Below are 20,263 nucleotides of genomic sequence, written 5' to 3' on the forward strand. Positions count from 1 at the left end.
TAGTTAGCCTTCATAGTTTGACCAGGGTTTTATTGGGACCCTCAGCTACTCCTCAGCTGTCCTTTCCTTTACCAAAGGCTCAGGTCAGCTCCAACATCATGGAGCTGTGGCCTCTCAGATTTCCAAAGAAATGAAAAGGAAGTTGAAATGCAACGTGAAGAAAATTGATCACCATGATCGCAACCCACATAAATCCAGTGAGCAGAAATGGATCCTACAAGCAAAGCTCTTCCTATTCACAACCGACAGGTAGATCTCTTGGGAAGAATAAGGTTATCAAGTGAGAGGCCCGCATTCGTGCTTCTCCCTCCTGCATCTTCTCTCCTAAGCAGAACGAATGAACAAATAAATGAAACCACCATGAGAATGAGTAGCAGAACTCAAGAGGAGAGCTGCCTGATCTCCATAGCCATCCGTGTTCCTCTTCATCTGTTGAGACCCCCTGGGCAGTTAGAACTAAAATCACATACTAGCTGACCTAAAAACAGTATTTAGTCTCAGTGTAGGTTCTTGCAGTTTTGTGCTTTCCTTCTCCCTGCCTCTCCTTCCCAAGTTTAGCCACTAAATGAGGCAACTCCAATAGTTGGAGATATCTGAATGAGCCTGTTGGTTTTTGTTTTTGTTTTTTTGGTTGTTGAAAAATTTAATATATTATTATTCATTTCAGAGAGGAAGGGAGAAGGAGGGAGATAGAGAAACATCAATGATGGCAGAGAATCATAGATTGGCTGCCTCTTGCACACCCCCGCCCTGGGGATCAAGCCCGCAACCTGGACATATGCCCTGACTGCGAATCGAACTGGGAACCTCCTGGTTCATAGGTTGACGCTGAGCCACGGAGCCATGCCGACCAGGCAAGCCTGTTGGTTTTTGAGCAGCTGGAATCTGAGAGTAACATCCCACCTATTAAGCGAATAAAGCATATGTAAACTTTCAAACCAGCCCCAATTTTCTGCATTCAGGTCTGACAAGGGTTTATAAACTCAAACCCTTGCTTGTCTCAATTCTCCTCTGGGATCTGCTACTGGAGTCCCAAGCTTTAGCAAAATGGGCAAAAGTGCCCAACTACTGGATGGTGCCCCCCAAGTTTTTTCTTGGGTGGGCATTACCCTGAAGCTTAGTTCTGCACGATCCCCCTCCTTCTCCTTGTTTATACGCAGGCACACACGAGTATTGACAGCTACTCCATAACATGAAACCGGGCAAGGGTAGAGTGTGTACACATTCCGAACTCTGCCCTCCATGCGGAATGGGACGGAAACAAGTTTCAGCAGGACTGTGCCCCCAAAGATGAGGGGATTTAGGGGGAGCGTGTGGAGAGAGAAATCTCTGTGTTCTGTGCCTTCAGGTTCGGTTTCATAAAAAGGGAGGATTGCTGTAGAGTGTCCGTGCTTCTTGCCGTCCACAGGTTCCCCGATGGGGTTATTTTTCAGGGCGCTGCGAACGCTTAAATGCGAACACTGTCGTGTATGTGGCAAGGGAAGTAGTTCTCTCCCAAGGCACCACTGGGACAATTAAAGATCAGATGAAACCATGTAAACATTCAGGACCAGGCAAGCAAAGATACAGGGCTCCTTGTGAACTCCGGGGTCTTCTACGTCGCTATTGTGTGCTCAAATGCATGCCCCGGTCTTGGGCAGTCACGGGAGAGGGTCCAGATGTGAGGCGTTTCTACTCTCAGCTCTACACATCTCCCCAGAGTAAAACAAAACAAGCCGAGGGGCTATGCGGTGCCCAAAAGAGTACTATAGTGTCCTTCCTCGATCCTCTCTTCACTTTTATTTAAAGGCAACATGTGGCCCGGCCGGCATGGCTCAGTGGTTGAGCATTGACCTATGAACCAGGAGGTCATGGGTCCCTTCCCAGTCAGGACACATGCCCAGGTTGTGGGCTCGATCCCCAGTGGGGGGATGTGAGGAGGCAGCTGATCAATGATTCTCTCTCATCATTGATGTTTCTATCTCTCTCTCCCTCTCCCTTCCTCTCTGAAATCCATAAAAATGTATTTTAAAGACAACGCGTGGTTCATGTCATTCACAAAGAGATTCATGTCCGCATCCTGAAGCCTAGAGCAAGGATCATTAACAGATCAATTGGATACCTGTTTTCCCAGGAGTTAAAGATACTTTCCATTCAGAAGCCCAAATCCTTTCCACCCTCCACCTGCTACAACACTCCTGGTTAGTGACTACTTGCTAAAAGTGTGTTAAGAAATGTCTACATCCACTTTCTTTCTTTTTTTTTAAAATATATTTTATTGATTTTTTACAGAGAGGAAGGGAGAGAGATAGATAGTTAGACACATCGATGAGAGAGAAACATCGATCAGCTGCCCCCTGCACATCTCCCACTGGGGATGTGCCCGCAACCCAGGTACATGCCCTTGACCGGAATCGAACCTGGGACCTTTCAGTCCGCAAGCCGACGCTCTATCCACTGAGCCAAACCGGTTTTGGCTACATCCACTTTCTGAATACACACAGTGGGCAGACTTCCTGAGACTCCTCATGGAGACTGTAAGTCAAGCTCACTTCATTCTCTAAATGTGACATGGAAATATGTATTTTTTTATATATTTGTTAAATTCAGGAGCACTCATAACCTTGAGGGAAATTGGTCTTTGTTCTTGGAATATTACAAGCACATTGCATAAATTGTCTGTTCCAGTGAATACAGAAATAGAACAAAGCGTGTGCACATATAGCAGCTTGAAAAATGATTTCATATTACTTGTTGTTCCGCTTCTAAAGCATTATACAGAATTGATTGAAGAGATAACTGGAGTATCATCTTCCACAGCTCGGCTCTTCATCTTCCTCATGACGTATTTTTAAAAGGCTGTTTTTAAGACACGAAGCTCAATTCATTTTTTTTTTTGGAAAGCATACTGAATAGATATTTGCTCAGCTCTTATTTCAGGAACATTTTTTTAAAGGATTCTCAGTCAGTGTGAACATGAAATCTTAAAAATACTTCATTTACCTCCACTTCCTGTCTATTCAAAATGAGCATTAATCATAAACTCCTAAAGTAATTCATTCAGATGAATTATAGTTAAAAGTTTAATGTACAGGGTGGACAAAAGTAGGTTTACATTTGTTCATATGGAACATAAGACAACAATTAATAAATAGCAACACAATAAGAACTCTGTGTTTTGCACACTCACAACTGTAAACCTACTTTTGCCCTGCCCTGTATACATTTTTAGCTAACTCAAAATATAGCTGTGGAATCCATAATAACTGAAGAAAATAGGAACATCATGGACGGAAAGCAATAGATTAACTATGCTACCTATGGGCTGACTTATGGAATACTTATTCAAGTTTCAATATAATGCTATCCGTTTGAAATTCAGAAGATTCTTACAGGATGGTTTTCAGGTCTGGACTTCTCTTAACGTTGATAAAGGACTAATTTTCTGTTTAAACTATTACATAGGCCCTCCCCCCTGCCCCCCCATTAACCTCTTCCAGCCCGTTCCTATACCCCGCCCCCCTCCTCCCCGAGGCGCTCACCACCCCATTGATTGTGTCCATGGGTTATGTATATATGCATACAAGTTCATTGGTTGATCTCTTCCCACCCACCCTCCCCTCTGAAGTTTAACAGTCTGTTCATGCCTCTATTTTTGATCATCAGCTTATTTGGTTCATTAGATTCCACATATGAGTGAGATCATGTGATACTTATCTTTCTCTGACTGGCTTATTTCACCTGGCATAATACTCTCCAGGTCCATCCATGCTGCTGGAATATTTATTTTCTATGTAAGTTCTTTAACTCACTATGATGGGAAGTAAAATATTTTAGATAAAAACTATCTAGTTTTTTTTTTTTTTTCTGGTTCTTGCGGGTCATTTTGCATAGAAATTAAGCAATTTTTAAAAAACATAGAATTAAGCAATAAATCTTGCTAAAAGTGTCTCTCTTTTTAAAATACTAATAAAATATCTCCAATACATGCTGAAAGCCCCTTACTGTTTAGTTATTAGATTAACTAAGCTGCTGGAAAACATATTTTGGTGATTTAAAAAATGTACCTAAAATAACTTTTAAAATTGAGCTACTTAATGAGTTAAATAATAAAATGGCAGCAACAACTATAATGGTTACAAGACAAAAGTTAATATAAAGTCAATGAATGTAAGAAATATATAGATAAAATGGAGGATTTAGAATATTAAGGTACTAATGCATTCCAATGACTAGAAAGAACCAAAATAATGTCCTCAATATATTTCTTTAATAAGATCATATAACAACTGATCTTTGAATTCTGACAACTCTTTTCACCTCTCATTAACTACCACTATACTCCCTGCTGTTTGCTGTGTTAATCTATGACATTATCCAGCCAAAGGCCTATATACTTCATGCCTGAGCTATTCAGCTGCCCTTTAAATCCATTCCACGCCGTGGAATGGAACTGTTTTCTCCAGATGGCCTCCACTTCCTATAAATAAGCATTCAACAGTGTTGTGACTTGCTACAAAAAGAAAATATTTCTTCTCTCTTTCCCTCCCATTAAACTAAGCATTCCTGTTCCTGTTTCCTTAAGACGATGGTAACATTCTTCTAATTTCAAAGCTTTCTTATCTCTCCCGTCTAGGTAGGTCACATGCAGTTACAGCCCAGTGTTCTTCTATTTCAAATACAGTATTTTCATTCTTAAGGAGCCAATCCCTGGACACCTTATAGAAATAATAATACCCTACGGCCTCACTAGCTAACGGCCATTGACATCGAAGGCACTCTTCTTAGAGCTTTAGGTGTATCAATTCACTTATCTTCTCAACTACCCCAGGAGGTCAGTACTATTTTCATCACCTTTACACAGATAGGAAACTGAGGCACAGGGAAGTGACCTATTTCACCCAAGTCATAGAACTAGCAATTAGAAGTGCCGGGAGTCCAAACCGGGAATCAAAAAAATCCGAATCAAGTTGACTCCTCCAGTGATGATAAACAACAAAGTAGGAATTTATAGATACAGGAATAGATAGAGGGATGTATTTCACATTTGAGGTGCCTTTTTACTCACATCTTGTGTTATAATAATTTTTTTTTATCCTAGCTTGGTAGATGGCCAGATACCATAATCGTACGCTGCTTTCATTTTTTATTCTATCCATAAAGTCACATACTTATATTGTGGATGGACTTCAGTTTCTCTAATTTAAACTGAGATGCACTTTGGCTTGGCACCTCATTAAGCTGGAATAAGAACTAATATTGTGAAGTCCGTAAATCCTTTAAAGATTTTATTTTTACATAGAATATTTTATTTTATTTTTTAAAATCTTTATTGTTGAAAGTATTATATAGGTCCTCCTTTTCCCCCCATTAACCTCTTCCAGCCGGCTCCTGTTCCACACCCACCCCCAGGCCCTCACCACCCCATTGTGTACATGGTTTTACATAGCATATTTTAAATAAATACTATTAGAAGCTTCATCTACCCCAAATTAATGAGTCATTAAAAGTTAAGAGCCAAGAATTATGTTTTCTCACAAAGCACTATCTGGGTATTAAAAAAATACATTCAAATGTCTATCAAAAATCTGTAGAATAAGCTTCCTAAATCATGGATCTCATGGAAAGAAGTTTAAGAAAATTATACACACAATTCCCTACATTTTTTCTTTGGAATTTCCACAAGCATTCCAAAATGTAGTCACAGTGCCAGATGGTGTTACCATACGCCTGTTTCTTTATATGCCTAGCACCCAATTTGGCAATGTACTCCCAAACTGTTTAATAAATGCATTTTGATATCTATTTGGATTTGTAAACACCAGAAACAAAAGGGTAAACAAGGCCCCGAGAAAGGAAATCTCTCCTTGTCTTTGAGGTTATCTTCATCTCCCATCTAAATGCCAGTCAGGTAAGGCTGCTGGAAAGGGGCTCTGAAATAGCCCAAGAATTCCAGAGGCAGCAGCATGCAGGCTAGCACACTCTGCTGTTATACTCCTTATAATATAGCAGACAGAACCATGAACAGGCCTGGAGCATGAAGGTCATGCTGCTGCACCATAAAAAGGTCAACCTTGCCCAACTGGTATGGCTCAGAGATTGAGCATCAGCCCAGGAGCCAAGAGATCCCCGGTTCGATTCCCAGTGTGGGCACATGGCCAGGTTGCAGGCTCAATCCCCCGTAGGAGGCGTGCAGGGGGCAGCTAATCAATGATCCTCTCTCATCATTAATGTTTCTTTCTCTCTCTCCCACTCCCTCTCTCTCTGTCTCTCTCTAAAAAAAAAAATAAAAAAAGAGGTCACCTTAATCTTAATCTCTTTATGGTAGGAAGCCCAATTGATAAAATGCCACCAAATGTTCATTATATTCTCAAATAGCTACTTTCTAATAGGATACAATAGCCTAATACATATAAAATACTATTTGGTTACACAATATATTAATTTAGAACATGTTAGAATCCATTGTTTTTATGAGTTTGGCCCACAAATAAAATTACTAGTCTACCCACTTCAAAAGAGAATAAATATGGAAAATCAGTAGTATTTGCTACTTATCTGCCATATGCTGTTAATTATAAAAATTCCCTTTGGACACTCATACTAATGTAACAATTAAGAAAAAGTTAATTTATCAGGTTATTTCTAGTTATTTCTATACCACGTTAGTTCAGTTTCCTAATTTTCTGTGGATTTTTGAACATTTCCTACAACCTGCATGTATCACTTATCTCAAATATTTCCCAGAATATTTTATAGTTGTTGTGTTTTTTTAAGTCTAGCAGGTCAGTATGACCTGAATTATTCAGGTCTGTGACTGAAGCCTAGAGCCATCTATTAATATCGATGTAAACAGATCAAGGAGCCTTGAAAGGCACAACACTTTGTCCTATATCATTGTTTCTAACTCATCCTCAGATAATACAACATTTACTGAATTGTCACAGTGTGTTGGCTCAAGTACAGAGTGTAATGGAGACACACAGATTTATTTTGGACTTTATAAGTCCTGAATTGAGCTTTTCCTATTCATAACTAATATAAAATGAAGCAAAATGTTACCAGGCTACTCTTTGCCTGGAAAAGGCATAATTTTAGGGCATTTATTGAGAGCCGCCTAGCTTAAGACTAGCTTGGATAGCCTAAGATTAGATTGGATAGCCTAAGACTAGGTTGGGTAGCCTAAGACTAGGTTGGGTAGTCTAAGACTAAGTTGGATAGGTTAAAATAAGGAGCTAGGACTCAGAAGACAAGTCTTTACATCTGCAGTGAAATCAGGTTTAAATCACATGTTTTTCCATCTTGTCCAAGTAAAGTAACAACATGGGCTGATGATAATAAACTGGGATGTTGGGACAACCCATTTCACAGTGTCACTGTAAGGATACAATGATACGGTGTATGAGGAAAGAGCTTGCAAACTTTAAATATTACAGAGACGTTATTAACATTGCCTACAAGACTTTCAGCTTCTCAGGCCAGGGAGTATAATCTGTCCATTTTCTTAAAACTATACCATACCTGTCACAACTATACGTCTTATGAAAAGCCTCTTACTTTTTATAATGGGTCATAATAAACTGGGGTGCTTCCCTCTTCTCTTTCCTTTTGGTCCTTGGAATAAAATGATTTGTGATATGTGTGTTTTGTAGCAGACATTGCCAGTATGGGATATTTTGATTTTTTTCTCAATCCTTCTCTAGTTCACAGACCTAGTATTTAAACATACTAGGACTTGAATATCCTGAGAGATATGTAGGAAAAATAAAATAGATGGAAAGTTAGATATACTCAAGGAAAACTGAATGTTAATTTTTTCTTATGCTTCGAGGTCCATGATTCTTACAATAAATGCTTAAGTTAATGAATCTATGAAGAAATATTTATAACAGGCTTGCTATGCACCCCCTGATGTGCTATATAGGATCTCCGTCATGTTCAACAGTATTCTGAAGGATTTTATGGTATATTTGTGGAGTGAAGAATTTTGTAATAGAAACAGTTCAAGTGCAGGGTATTTGGAAAATAACTAAATCCCTTTGGGAATGCATTCATCAGTAACTGGGATTTATAGGAACATGTAGACAAGATCCATTTGTAAATCAGGGTCCGGACACTTATCCTGTAAAGGGCAAGGCAGTAAATATTTTAGGCTTTGTGAGCTAGACAGTCTCTGACACATTATTCAATTCTGATGTAGTTCAAAAGCAGCCATAGACAACGAATAAGTGAATGGATGCAGCTGTGTTCCAATAAAACTTTATTCACAAAAAGAGCAGGCATGATGAATTTGGAGCATGAGCCATTATTTGACCACTCCCATTATGAAGAAATTCTCCCAGCTCTTTCTATAATTGAATAAATGTTCAATATGCACCTTTTATGTCTCCAGGGCATGCATCAATCACCCTTGACCTTTGTAATACGTCACCTTTGACAACGGAAATGGCAGCCACGACCAGATTCTTCATTCCTTTAAGGCTGAAAATGAAGGTACAGTACAAATGTGAGGTTCTGGAGATGTTCTCTCTGGAAGAAGTGACAAAGTGTGATAGCTGGGAATCTGGGTGCCAAGGTGCCATTCTTCTTGAATCACCCTGTATAATGCAGATCAACAATTAATTCAATGTGGAGTGAGGAATGTTACAAAGGAGTTCCAAATTGTAACTTGAACCTCACATATAGAACACAACTATTTACCTGGCTTTCTGTAGAGCTGACTTCTTCAAGACTTTCAAAGGCAAATAGGGCAGGATCAGAGAAGAAAATGAGTGAGTGTTATATGAGAGAAAGGAATATGTGTACATATATACACATGTGTGTGTATATGTGTATACATATATATGAAAAAGAGATCGATCGATTTGGTTAGGATAGAAGGAGAAGGAACAGTATACGCATATTGATTCAAAGTGCTTTACTACCTGCCAGTGCTCTAACACACCACACAGATGATATACTAACACCCTTACAGGGTTCATTCGAGGCTGGGATAATTTCTATTCTTCCTAGAATCTACATCTTTTTTCAGTCAGCTCATGCTAATAAATCTGGCCGAGACTCAATGTGGTTTTGGGGCAAGGTTGAAGCAGCCACACACTGGAGCTCTACATAGCTCCTTGACTGCTAAAAAACACCGAATTTTCATATTACACTTTTTTTTCTTTTAATTCAATGAGAATGTAACCCATTGAGGGCTCTGGATGGTTGGTTGGCATTTCCATTAGATAATCAGACACTATTAATTTGAAAGGTTGTTGGTAGTAAAAAAAAAATCTAGAATCTTGATAGGGGTCTTAATAAAATATTAGCCAAATATTTTTTTTTTAATATATTTTATTGATTTTTTACAGAGAGGAAGGGAGAGAGACAGAGAGTTAGAAACATCGATGAGAGAGAAACATCGACCAGCTGCCTCCTGCACATCCCCCACCGGGGATATGCCCGCAACCCAGGTACATGCCCTTGACCGGAATCAAACCCGGGACCCCTCAGTCCACAGGCCGACGCTCTATCCACCGAGCCAAACCGGTCTCGGCAGCCAAATATTTTTTTAGAAAGTTATATATCATAAGTAAGTAAAAATTATTCTTCCTAGCAAGTTTCTTTACGCTGCCATTTTTAAACTTTTAACAAAGAATTCTAAGATACACTAATCAAGGTGTTTTAGATTAATTTATTCAGTATGTAATAAATCCACCAGATCAAGAAGTACTGATTAAACACATATTATGTGTATGACATATGCTGGGCCTGGGGCTATGTGATAAAGATGAAACTATCTCTTCCCAAGCTTAGACTCCAGGGACAAATCCAGACAAGCAAGCAGGTCTGCCCGCAGGAGTAGGTTAGAAATATGCAAGGAACAAGAGATTGAGGGGAAGAGGTTAGATTTGTACTCAAGTAACATTACTGAAAGGTAATATTAGATATATGGCTCATAATAGCTAACAAATGCCATCAGAATTTAAAGGGGAGGATGCTGTTTTATAAAAGAGATGGATGGGATCAAGGATAAGATCATGGAAGAGGTAGAATTTAGGAAAATGAAGACTTAGATGACACTGGCCAGTATGACTCAGTTTGTTGAGCATTGTCCTGTGCACCCAAAGGTCACCAGTTCAATTCCAGGTCGGGGTACATACCCAGGTTGTAGCTTCAGTCTGTGGGGAAGTAGCCGATCAATGGTTCTCTCTCTCTCTCCCTTTCCCTTCCTCTCTCTCTCCAAAAAACCCAATAAAAACAATTAAATAAATAAAAAATGAATACTTTGGTGGGGACCAGAGAAAGGTGAAGACATAGCATAGCATCAGTTAACATAGAGAAGCGGTGACATGCAAATTCATGTCTCAAATGAGATAAGTAATCCTGTTTTGGCCAGATTTCTTAAACAAAGGAAACTCAAGAGTAGATGAGTGAGAGAGATAGGGCTAAAGAAGGTATAGTTGCGTCATATTGGGGAGGGTACTGGAGGCTAAGCTGAATCTATTTTGGGATTTTTCAAAATTCCTGACAACAATTGTAATTCATTGTGATATATTTTAATCAGCAAAATAAAATCTGTACTTAAAGATTATCGTACAACTGCAACTCATCGTCTGTTCCCTTAAACCAATCCCCCACATGTCTCTCCCCAGTATACTTCGTTGTTATAACACACCTATTTATACCATCGTTTTCCGAGAAAAGTAGATATTCAGACTTGAACTCTTAGCGTTACCGTTTGTGCTTCCTTTCCCATGGTCCTGACATATAGAAGACACTGTTGGAAAACGTAAACGTCACGTGCATATGAGTACTGCTACCTGGGAGGCAGTATTGCACACTGTAATATGAATATTTCTTGTTTCAGCTCTGTGATGGTCATTGGTTGTTTGGCCAGGGCCAGGGATCAGGAACCCTTCTAATTCCCAAACAGAAAGCTGTTTAGCCAATGTAAAAAACAGAATGTGTGATCACAGCTCTTTTCCTCTCTTGAAATCACTGGTGGCTTTAATCGGACAAGTGAGCGATGCTTTGAGCTGTGGAATGCTAGAACTGGAAGGGGCCTGCGTCTGACCCTCCTGTATTTTCGTGGAGCAAAAAGAGGCTCAGAAAGGGGAAGTGACCTGCCTTAGGAGACACAGATAACTTTTTCTACACCCAGGACTAGAACACACATCTCCTAGATTCTAGTGTTTTTCTTACATCAAAAGTTACATCTTACCCAATCTCATTAGCTTTAAATGATCTTAAAAAAAGAGCACCAGTGGCTCCCAATGGATCACTCTTCAGCAGGGCTTCTCAAGTGCAGCACTACTGACATTGGACCAGACCGTTCTTTGTTGTGGGGGCTTCCTGGGCGTTGTAGCGTGTTTGCCGGCATCGCTGAACTCTACCTACTAGATATCAGCATCCTCACCCCCTCCCCCTTGGTTATGACAACCAAACATGTCCCTAGACCAGGGGTGGGCAAACTTTTTGACTCGAGGGCCACAATGGGTTCTTAAACTGGACCGGAGGGCCAGAACAAAAGCATGGATGGAGTGTTTATGTGAACTAATGTAAATTCAAAGTAAACATCATTACATAAAAAGGTACGGTCTTTTTTTTTTTTTAGTTTTATTCATTTCAAACGGGCCGGATCCGGCTCGCGGGCCGTAGTTTGCCCACAGCTGCCCTAGACAGTGCTGAATGAACCCTGGGCCAGGAGGAGAGGGACGATGTAGGAGGGGGAAATGTTATCACTGGTTTTGACACCCTAAACCCACCACTTTCCCCACCCCACATATACCTCTAGATTAATTCTTTCATAGCCAGTCTGACTGAATCTAAGGTTCTCTTTCCAAAAATCTAATCCCTATAACCTGACAGCACAAGGCCTTCCACCGGTGTTCTAGTTTCTCTTGCAGTTGGAATCTAGTTTACTCCCATCACTGGAATCTAGTTTTTCTAGATTAGCCATGGTCATAGGTCCTGTCCTTATCTACTCCATTCATTATTTCAGCACCTACTATATGCTAGATACAGGGCACTGGGCACAGACGTCTCTCTCTGGTCTTCAGTAGCCCCATCCAATCTTCTGGGGGAGACAAATACGTACATGAACGCCTGTCAACCTTAAGATGAGTGTTATGAGAGAGGTACGTGCAGATGTGCAGGGTACTACACAATTAGGGACTATATTTCATTCACAGTGAAGGTGGTCACAGGAAGTGGCCGAAAGGAAAGTGCCAGCTAAGCCAGCCGTAGCTTCAAGGACAAATCAGAATGCACTAGGTAGAGAAAGGAAAAGGCTTGCGGCAGAGGGAGTAGTGTATTGAAAAGCAAGGAGGAAGAAAACCTGGCTTCTGGCTATAGCATCAACATCCGGTGAGGAATGAAGCTGGAGCAGAAAAGCAGGGGCCAGGTCTTGAGGAGCCAATTAAACCAGGCCGAGGAGTCTGCAGTTGATCTTGACGGTAACTAGAAGCCAGGGAGACTGCATCGACCTGGCAATTTAGAAAGACCTGAGGTGCAGAAAATGACCAATATGGGGGCTTCGAAGCAGGAGCTCAGGACCCCTCAAGATAAACATCTGATGTACTGTCTAGTAAAAGAACAATCGCGCCAGATTTCACCCTTTCGCATCTCAACGTGGGAGGGATTCTTGTCCCAGGAGCATTGCCACAAACGGGCAAGGCCCACAGAGGGACACCCCCTTCCTCCACTGGGCAGAGGGACCCTTTAATCACCAAGGCAAGAAGAAAAACCCTTTCCTCTGGCATCTAAGACTTCACAGAGAGGCTGATTTCCTGATGGAAATTCAAAACACCGTACTTTTCTCAGAAAGAAAAAAACAGACGAAGCTTCCTATTTTTAAAGATATGGTTCGGCTAATTTACGGGTCAAAGGAATTTTGCACGCCTGCGTATTTGTGCACCGGCTGTTGAACAGCTCGTCGTGTCTATGGGAATATGAATTTCAGGTTGGCTTTCAGAACACAATCCGTTTGCCAGCCGTGAACTGTGCATGCCTTCGCAGGGAATGTCTGAGCAGAAATGACGGTAATAAAATGCACCGGACAAGCTGTGATGAGAGCTCTTCCATAAAGAAGGGAGTCCGGGGCCATCAAAGAGCAATGCTGCTGACTGACCCCACATAAGATGCAAATGGAAGTGAGCTCTAGGCTGTCCAGGCCCTGCCGGGGCTAAGCGGGTCTGCATGCTCTCTAGGGCCTGCCACCTTGCAGGTGAACCCTCAGTGCTCGGAAAAGTGAGGTGGGTACACGGCAGTGGCTCTCCAGGCCCACAAACCCGCTGGTTCGATGAGGCGCAAGAAAGCAAGGACGAGACAGGCAGCATGGATTTGCCCAGGACGGTGAAGTAAGCTAGTAAGTCCCTCTCTCTTAGGAGCAGAAGCCCATAGGAACACGAGGTGACTTTACTTCATAATCAGGTCAGTAGAGGGGATCAACTTAAGTAAGTTAATGTGAGGCCCATGGCCTGCTGTGATTTAAGAGCTATTTGTAGCTGAAACATGGTGGCCTTCTTCCTTCTGACTCATCCATTACTCAGAAGGCCCTAGCTTCCTAGAATTCTTCACGAAATTCCAATCGTGAGGGCCTCATTTTGCGTTTTCACTACTGACCTGATCTATCTCTTGCCTCTCCCGGTGGCAGCAGGCAACTTTTCCTTCTTAAAGCTGTGCTGTGATGAAGCTACGGTCTCTTTTCCAAAACCTTCTCACCACCTCTCAGACACCTGCAGAATAAAGTCCAAACCTCTAGCCCGCCTTTACAGGATAGCTCTGCAGAGTCCTCACCTGTAAATTCCACCCACCCCCACCACCTTTGTAGACTGGTCATTATGGTAGCTTTAGTGTTTCCTAAATAGACGGCCTTCATTCCTCCACTGCGCTTGGCTCATACCCCAGAGGCCTGAAACTCTCAATTCTTCCCTCTCTACCTTCAAAGCACATTTCCTAGTCTGGTCCTACTAGGTGCAGTAGAAGTCTGAGCTGATTTCAGCCCCTCACCCCTCTCCACTCCTTGCATGGAATTATTCTAGGCACCCCCATCCTCCATGAGCAATAGTGACAAGTGGAGGAATGACCCAAGGCCCTAGAAAGGTGCCTGGCACATTTAGGAGCTCAACAAATGTCTGTTAATTTCGTTGAAGAAATTCAACAGATCAAATATTTGACACTGTGAATTTAAGATTATCACCCATTCTCGCTTTGACCAGGACTCCTCCACCCCCCACCCGCCAGGTGAGAAAAAGCATCTAAATATTTTAACTTTGATCACGTTAGCTTTGATACTTAACCACAGAAATATGAACTCCCACTCCACCCACCCCCTACTATTGAATTCAAGTTACTTGAAAATCACCGACCTGGATCATTTCTTACTAAAACCTTGCATCTTCCCTGCAGTTGCAAAGGTAACCTTACCTCTAGCCAGCCAAGTCACCAACAGATTCTCCATGCGAGAAAAATGTTTTTGAAAATGGAGGTGTGAGTATAAAACACCCACAGGCAGGAATAGAGCTACAGGTGCTGCCTGCAGAGGCAGGACACCCAAACGGACCTTCTGAGCGAGCCAAAAGCTTTTAGCCAACATAATGTTCTTCAACTGTTGTTTCAGGGGCTTTTCGATAACAAAAGTACCCCCTCCCCCTGGTCCTAACTTTTTTTGCCCACCCCTTACTGCCCAGTGAGTGTCTGACTTATCTGAGCGCAATCTTTGTCGCACGCAGTCATCTCGCTCAGACACCGGAGCAACCACGTTTCCTTAAATCAGAGCCCGGTGGACTCTGCCCGTGAACTACATTACCCAGCGGACCCCGCGCCCTTCGCAGGAAGGACGTCTGCGCACAAGATACTCAGTTCCAAGTTTGGAGCTTTTAGCTGCCAGCCCTGGCCCATCATGTAGCTGCAGCACAGCCTTCCCTAACGTTGCAACTGGGGGAAAAATCACTTTCCAGTCTGTTTTGCAAGGTGTGCATTTCTATCTTGATTCTCTGAAAGTCCATCTGCTGCATCGGTCAAGAGAAACTCCACTTGCATGAAGATTGCACGCCTGCAGCTTGCATCTTTGTTGCAAAACTAGCTAAGAAGAGAAGCAAGGCAAAGTCTTTTGTGCTCCCCTCCCCCATCAAAGGAAAGGGGAAAATGTCTCAGTCGAAAGGTAAGAGCCTATTTGCATCAATTGCAAAAATGCAAAGGGTTGTGCATGCATTTATGAATGCACGGATGCAATTTTCGCCTAGCGATTGCATGTTTAAGTTTGAGGTTTTCCACAGCTCAGTTGCATTTCCTGTTTAGTATGTGTCTTTTTTTTTTCTTTTTGCAGACACAGAGAGTTCCTGTAAGGCAGGGCTTGCAGTTCAGCTGTGCATTGACGTTATTTGCATTCTTCTGCTAGGATTACTGAGCTCTTTTTGCCTTTTGCACAGTCAGGAGAGATAGAGCAGGTTGGTAGCGTCTAAATGTGCAATGCTTTATATAATTACAAAATTCTTTTGGTATGCACGCATATTATAAGTAATTTTCTGTGCAACAGAAATACAAACTTTTTAAAAGTCTGTGGGTGAAGATGAAAGGTAAAACTTGAGTTAAACTAGTAGGAAATTAATGTAATCTTATATTCCTTTGGGAATGAGCCGTCGCTGTGCCAGTATTTAGCTAAATTTCCAGTGATATGCTTTGAACATTAAGCAACTTTTGATTTTTAAAGGAAGTAAAGGTGAAGTGTGCATAATAGCATATTACAAAAAAAAAAAAGCAGACAAGGAGTCTTTCTCTCGGAGATTTTGCACTTTACACTAATTGCTTATTGACTCACAATATTTAGAAGCAGTAACGAGGACATTGATGTTTTATGTCTTCCCATTTGGGAGGTACGTTGCATCTCGGTAGGGAAAATATTGGGAGAAAACTGTACTTTGAAACATTACACCAGCGTGGAGGGACTGTCCTGTTTCATTAACAACCATAATGAAATCTTTTAAGTGTAATTGCATATATTTAGGCACTTATAATAGGTCAGAAGTTCCGGGTTATGGTGTTTTGTTTTATTCAATGTTTTTTGTTTGTTTTTGTTTTACACAGTTATATTTTGGAGGCTTAATGTCATGCTGGGGAGGGGATTAAAAATATAAAATTCCTGCCATGGCATCAGAGAGCTGAGGAGGTTCTGTGAGGTGCTCTATCACCCTAAGTCACTTGTTTCAGAACAAATCCCTAACCTTAGAGAGAATGTATGCCAAAGAGAATGTATGATTGAAGAGGTGAGTTAAACAACAGGGGAGTTAGGCTACCTGAGGGCACGATGTAAGTATGCAGTGTAAGTACTAGGGTAAGAGCTGGTGAAATTAACGTGTTTCATAAGCTTTCTGCCACTTTTTTTTTTTTTTTGGTAGTAGTTGCGCCACTTTTTAATTCTGCTGGATGGGAATCGTACATGTTAGCCCAAGAAGAAAGTGATATGTGTTCTCAAAAGTTCGAGGTAGGGCTCTGTTTTCCTTTGAAATTAGGAGAGCATGAAAATCAAAAAACCTGGGAGCTAAAGTCCCTAGGAATTGGCCTTTGAGGTGCAGAGGTTCCTTAATAACAGGGGAAACCTACAATCTCCTAATTGATCAGAGAGGTAACAGCTTAGAAGGGATGTTCCATGCTTTGATGTATTAAAGAGATGGCATCTAGTTGGTTTGTATTTGGTATCGATTCACTCATTCATTCAATTCAGTTTAATAGTTTAGCATATATATATAAATATATTATGCCATATATGTGTATATATGTATGTATTAATAAACATAATAAATATAATATAATATATATCCCCACACACTGCACAGGATTTGAGTGCATACAAAAGTATTTAAAATGTAGTCGTTTGCATGAGGAAACTTACCAAGTGGTTAGTGAAAGAAAGCATGTATTGCTGAAAGACAGCAAGTCATTATAATACAAGATAATCGCATAGCTAGTGAAGAGAAATGGCCAAAGTTGGAGTTTAAAGATCTCTCTGGGAGATAGTCAGGAAGATTTCAGGAGGAAAGTGGTGTTAGTCACCATCTTATCTTTGGACCTCAGGGTCTAAACTAAATCAGGTTTCTATTTGCATTTTTTGGGGCCCACTCCTACGGTAGAGCAAGTTTTTGAGTTGGGAAGCTAAAAGAGATACTACCCTGGTATGCTTCCATTATGGGTATGCCCATAATAAATCAGGTAGCTTTCTTAATTGGGTTCCATTTGGAAGGTGCATCTGGTGTGAACTTGGGGTTCCTGTCCCAAAGGAAAGTCATTGATAAAAATAAGTAGGTGATCATTTCAGAAATGATGAAGGAGCCCCGGCCTGGATTTTAAATGTGGAATTGGCCTCATTCAGCTATGGTATTCTCAAATGGCCAAGGCATTTTTTTTTTCAATACCAAACTTCTTTGTAATACTAGAACCAAATGAAATGGGAGGAAAAGTGAAAGGTGGATACAACCTCTTAGCACATGAAGAACTTAACAACATGTTGAATTCAGGGGCCTTTCCGAACGTTCTAGGATCACTATAATTCGGTTTTACAGACCTCTAATTTAAGGCACAGCACAGGCAAAAGAATTACAGGCTCCCTGGGAGCTGGAAGGACTGGGTTGCTTCTTTCCAGCCTTCCCAACAGTGAGATTCCGAGAAAGAATTTCTTAAAAAGAAATGTTGTTTTCCACTGTTGTAACTTTAGGTGGTATGCTTTGCAGCTTGTTTATATTAGCTGTCTGGGGTTGAGTTGACATTTTTCAAATATTAGAAGTGGTAGCCTGCCTTTTGAGGAAATCTGAAGTGTAAGTTAACAGGAAGGGTACCCAGAAAGCGCAGGAACTCCTTCACTTTACAGGAAGACAGGCTACAGGAAAAATGTGTCATCTACATTACCCGGGAGAGCAAAACTATTGTTATCGGCCATAATGATCGGAGGGAGGGAGGGAAACAGCAGGGGAGCGAGGTCAGGCATTTCCTAGGTCACCTGAAAATATACAAAAAGTTTGCCCCCGTTAAAATGCACTCTTCCTCACCTCTTCCTCCATTCATCTTTTTAAAAATATTAGCTTATCTTCGTTTAATATAGTATATATTAGAGAGTCGCCTTTTAAAATCATTTTAAAATAAAAAATCACCTTTAAAAAATATAATAAGAGGTCAATCATGACATGAGAAATGCCTGCAAGGCATAATCCAGAAGCATGTGCGACAGAGATAGGCAGGGACTTAACCCCTCCATGGGCTCTTTGCTTTTGTAATTCATTCCACCCTGGGAAATGAGATGTGCTAATTTCTCATTCCCTGCAAATTCCTTTGTTGGGTTATACCAGCCGGACTCGTCATGCTTAGCCTGTAATCTGAGCCAGTATGTTTTAGACGCTCGTCTGTCTCAGGACACAGAATCAGAATAGGTACCTTGGGTTTCCGGAGCTTGTTTTGTATTGGTGTGGCCTTCAGCACTTGACAGCAAGAGGCAAGTCAGAGGCAGGGGCCTGCAGGGGGTCTCTGGTGGTAAATTTAATGCTGGAGGAAATGGTTAAGATTCTCACCCCTTTGTTTTTCTCAGATTAGTATTATTGTAACCACTTTTCAGTGTTCTAAAATCTGAAAGATCTATAAGGACTATTTTTAAAAGGTAAAAAATATGTAAATCATACTTGTTCATTATAGAAATATTCAAAAATATAGAAAAGGAAAATAAGAATCACCAGTTACCATTTTAGCATATGTCCTTCTGGATTTTTTTTTCTATATGTATATGAATGAATCCAAAATATGTATAAAATTAATTTATATTTAGTAACCTTTTGTTTTACTTCCCAATATACTCTGAAATATTTCCAAGTTAATCTGTTTCACCATTCATAATATCTAATTCTATTGTATCTATTTAAATAGAACTTTAGTGTTTATTAACTTATTAAAAATTGAGGTATAATTAACATACAAAATTATATTAGATTGAAGGTGTACAACATGATTCAATATCTATCTGTATAAAAGCCTAAGCGACTGTTCGACCGTTCGACTGGTAGCTATAACGCTCAATGACCACCAGGGGGCAAACGCTCAATGCACAGGCATGGAAACATGGAACAGACTGATGAATCTCAGAGGAAAGGGGTAAGGGGAGAGAGCGGGAAGAGATTAACCAAAGATCTTATATGCATACTAGCGGCCCGGTGCACAGATTCGTGCACTGGTGGGGTCCCTTGGCCTGGCCTGCAGGGATCAGGCTGAAACCAGCAGTGCAACATCCCCCGAGGGGTCCTGGATTGTGAGAGGGTGCAGGCTAGGCTGAGGGACCCCACCGGTGCACGAATCTGTGCACTGGGCCTCTGGTTTGTATATATTATGAAATGATCACAAGTGTAGTTAATATCCATTACCATATATTACTTGGAGATTCTGTGTGTAATGAGAACTTTTAAGATTTACTTTTTTTGCAACTTTCAGATATGCAATACAGTATTATTAACTGTAGTCACCATGCTGTACATTACATTCCCATGACTTATTTATGTTATAACTGGAAGTTTGTATCTTTTGACCACTTAACACCCATTTTGCCCACCCCCACCAATGTGTTCTGTGTATCTATGAGCTCAGCTTTTGCTTTTTGTTTTTTGGATTTCACATATAAGTGAGATCATATGGTATTTGTCTTTGTCTAATTTATTTCACTTAGCACAATACTCTCAAGTTCTATACATGTTGTTGCAAGTGGCAATATTTTATTCTCTTTTATGGCTGTCTATGTATATATGAATATATATGCACGTCAATATATATGTGTGTGTATATATATATCAGTCAGTTTTTTATCCATTCATTTGTTGAAGGACACTTTAGTTGTTTCCATATCTTGGTTATTGTAAATAATGCTGCAAAGAACACGGGAGAACTATTAACTTCCAGTATTATGAGTATTACCATGATGATGATCCCTGTCTATGTTTTTGTGCATTCTATGGCTTTAGACTAAATTGCCATGGCTATCCAATTCTTCTCCACTCTCCATTTTCATCTCCATCTTTTAAATAGCTTTTTAAGTTATTGTAAAATGATATATACTCGCTGAAAATAAATTCAAACCAAAGAGAAATTCATTATAAGGAAATAAGAATCCTCATTCACACAGCCCAGAGCTAATTAATACCAGTTAACGTTTTGTTGACTATCTCCTTGCATTTGCACATGCATACATATATACTTATGCATGCTATTTTGCACACTATATATGACATTTTGCAACTTGCTTTATACTCTACCATATATCTTGGACATCTTT

The 20,263-nt window shown here is 40.6% G+C and overlaps 1 protein-coding gene across 2 annotated transcripts in view; it reads left to right on the plus strand.

Moving 5' to 3' along the window:
- The window catches only part of MAP2K6 (mitogen-activated protein kinase kinase 6), a 130,257-nt gene that overhangs the window by 16,733 nt on the left and 93,261 nt on the right, over positions 1-20,263 (plus strand). Inside the window, exon 4 of one of the 2 annotated variants that reach the window (XM_081109877.1) lies at positions 8,372-8,472. Coding sequence is in view for 1 of the 2 variants with exons in the window: in XM_081109876.1 (XP_080966002.1) it covers positions 15,112-15,127 (16 nt within the window). In the remaining variant the exon portion in view is untranslated. Of the gene's footprint in view, positions 1-8,371; positions 8,473-14,824; positions 15,128-20,263 lie in introns of those variants that run through there. The other variant, XM_081109876.1, reaches the window with a different exon arrangement.

This window comes from Myotis nattereri (assembly GCF_964212035.1).
Source record: "Myotis nattereri genome assembly, chromosome: 16".
NCBI lineage: Eukaryota > Metazoa > Chordata > Mammalia > Chiroptera > Vespertilionidae > Myotis > Myotis nattereri.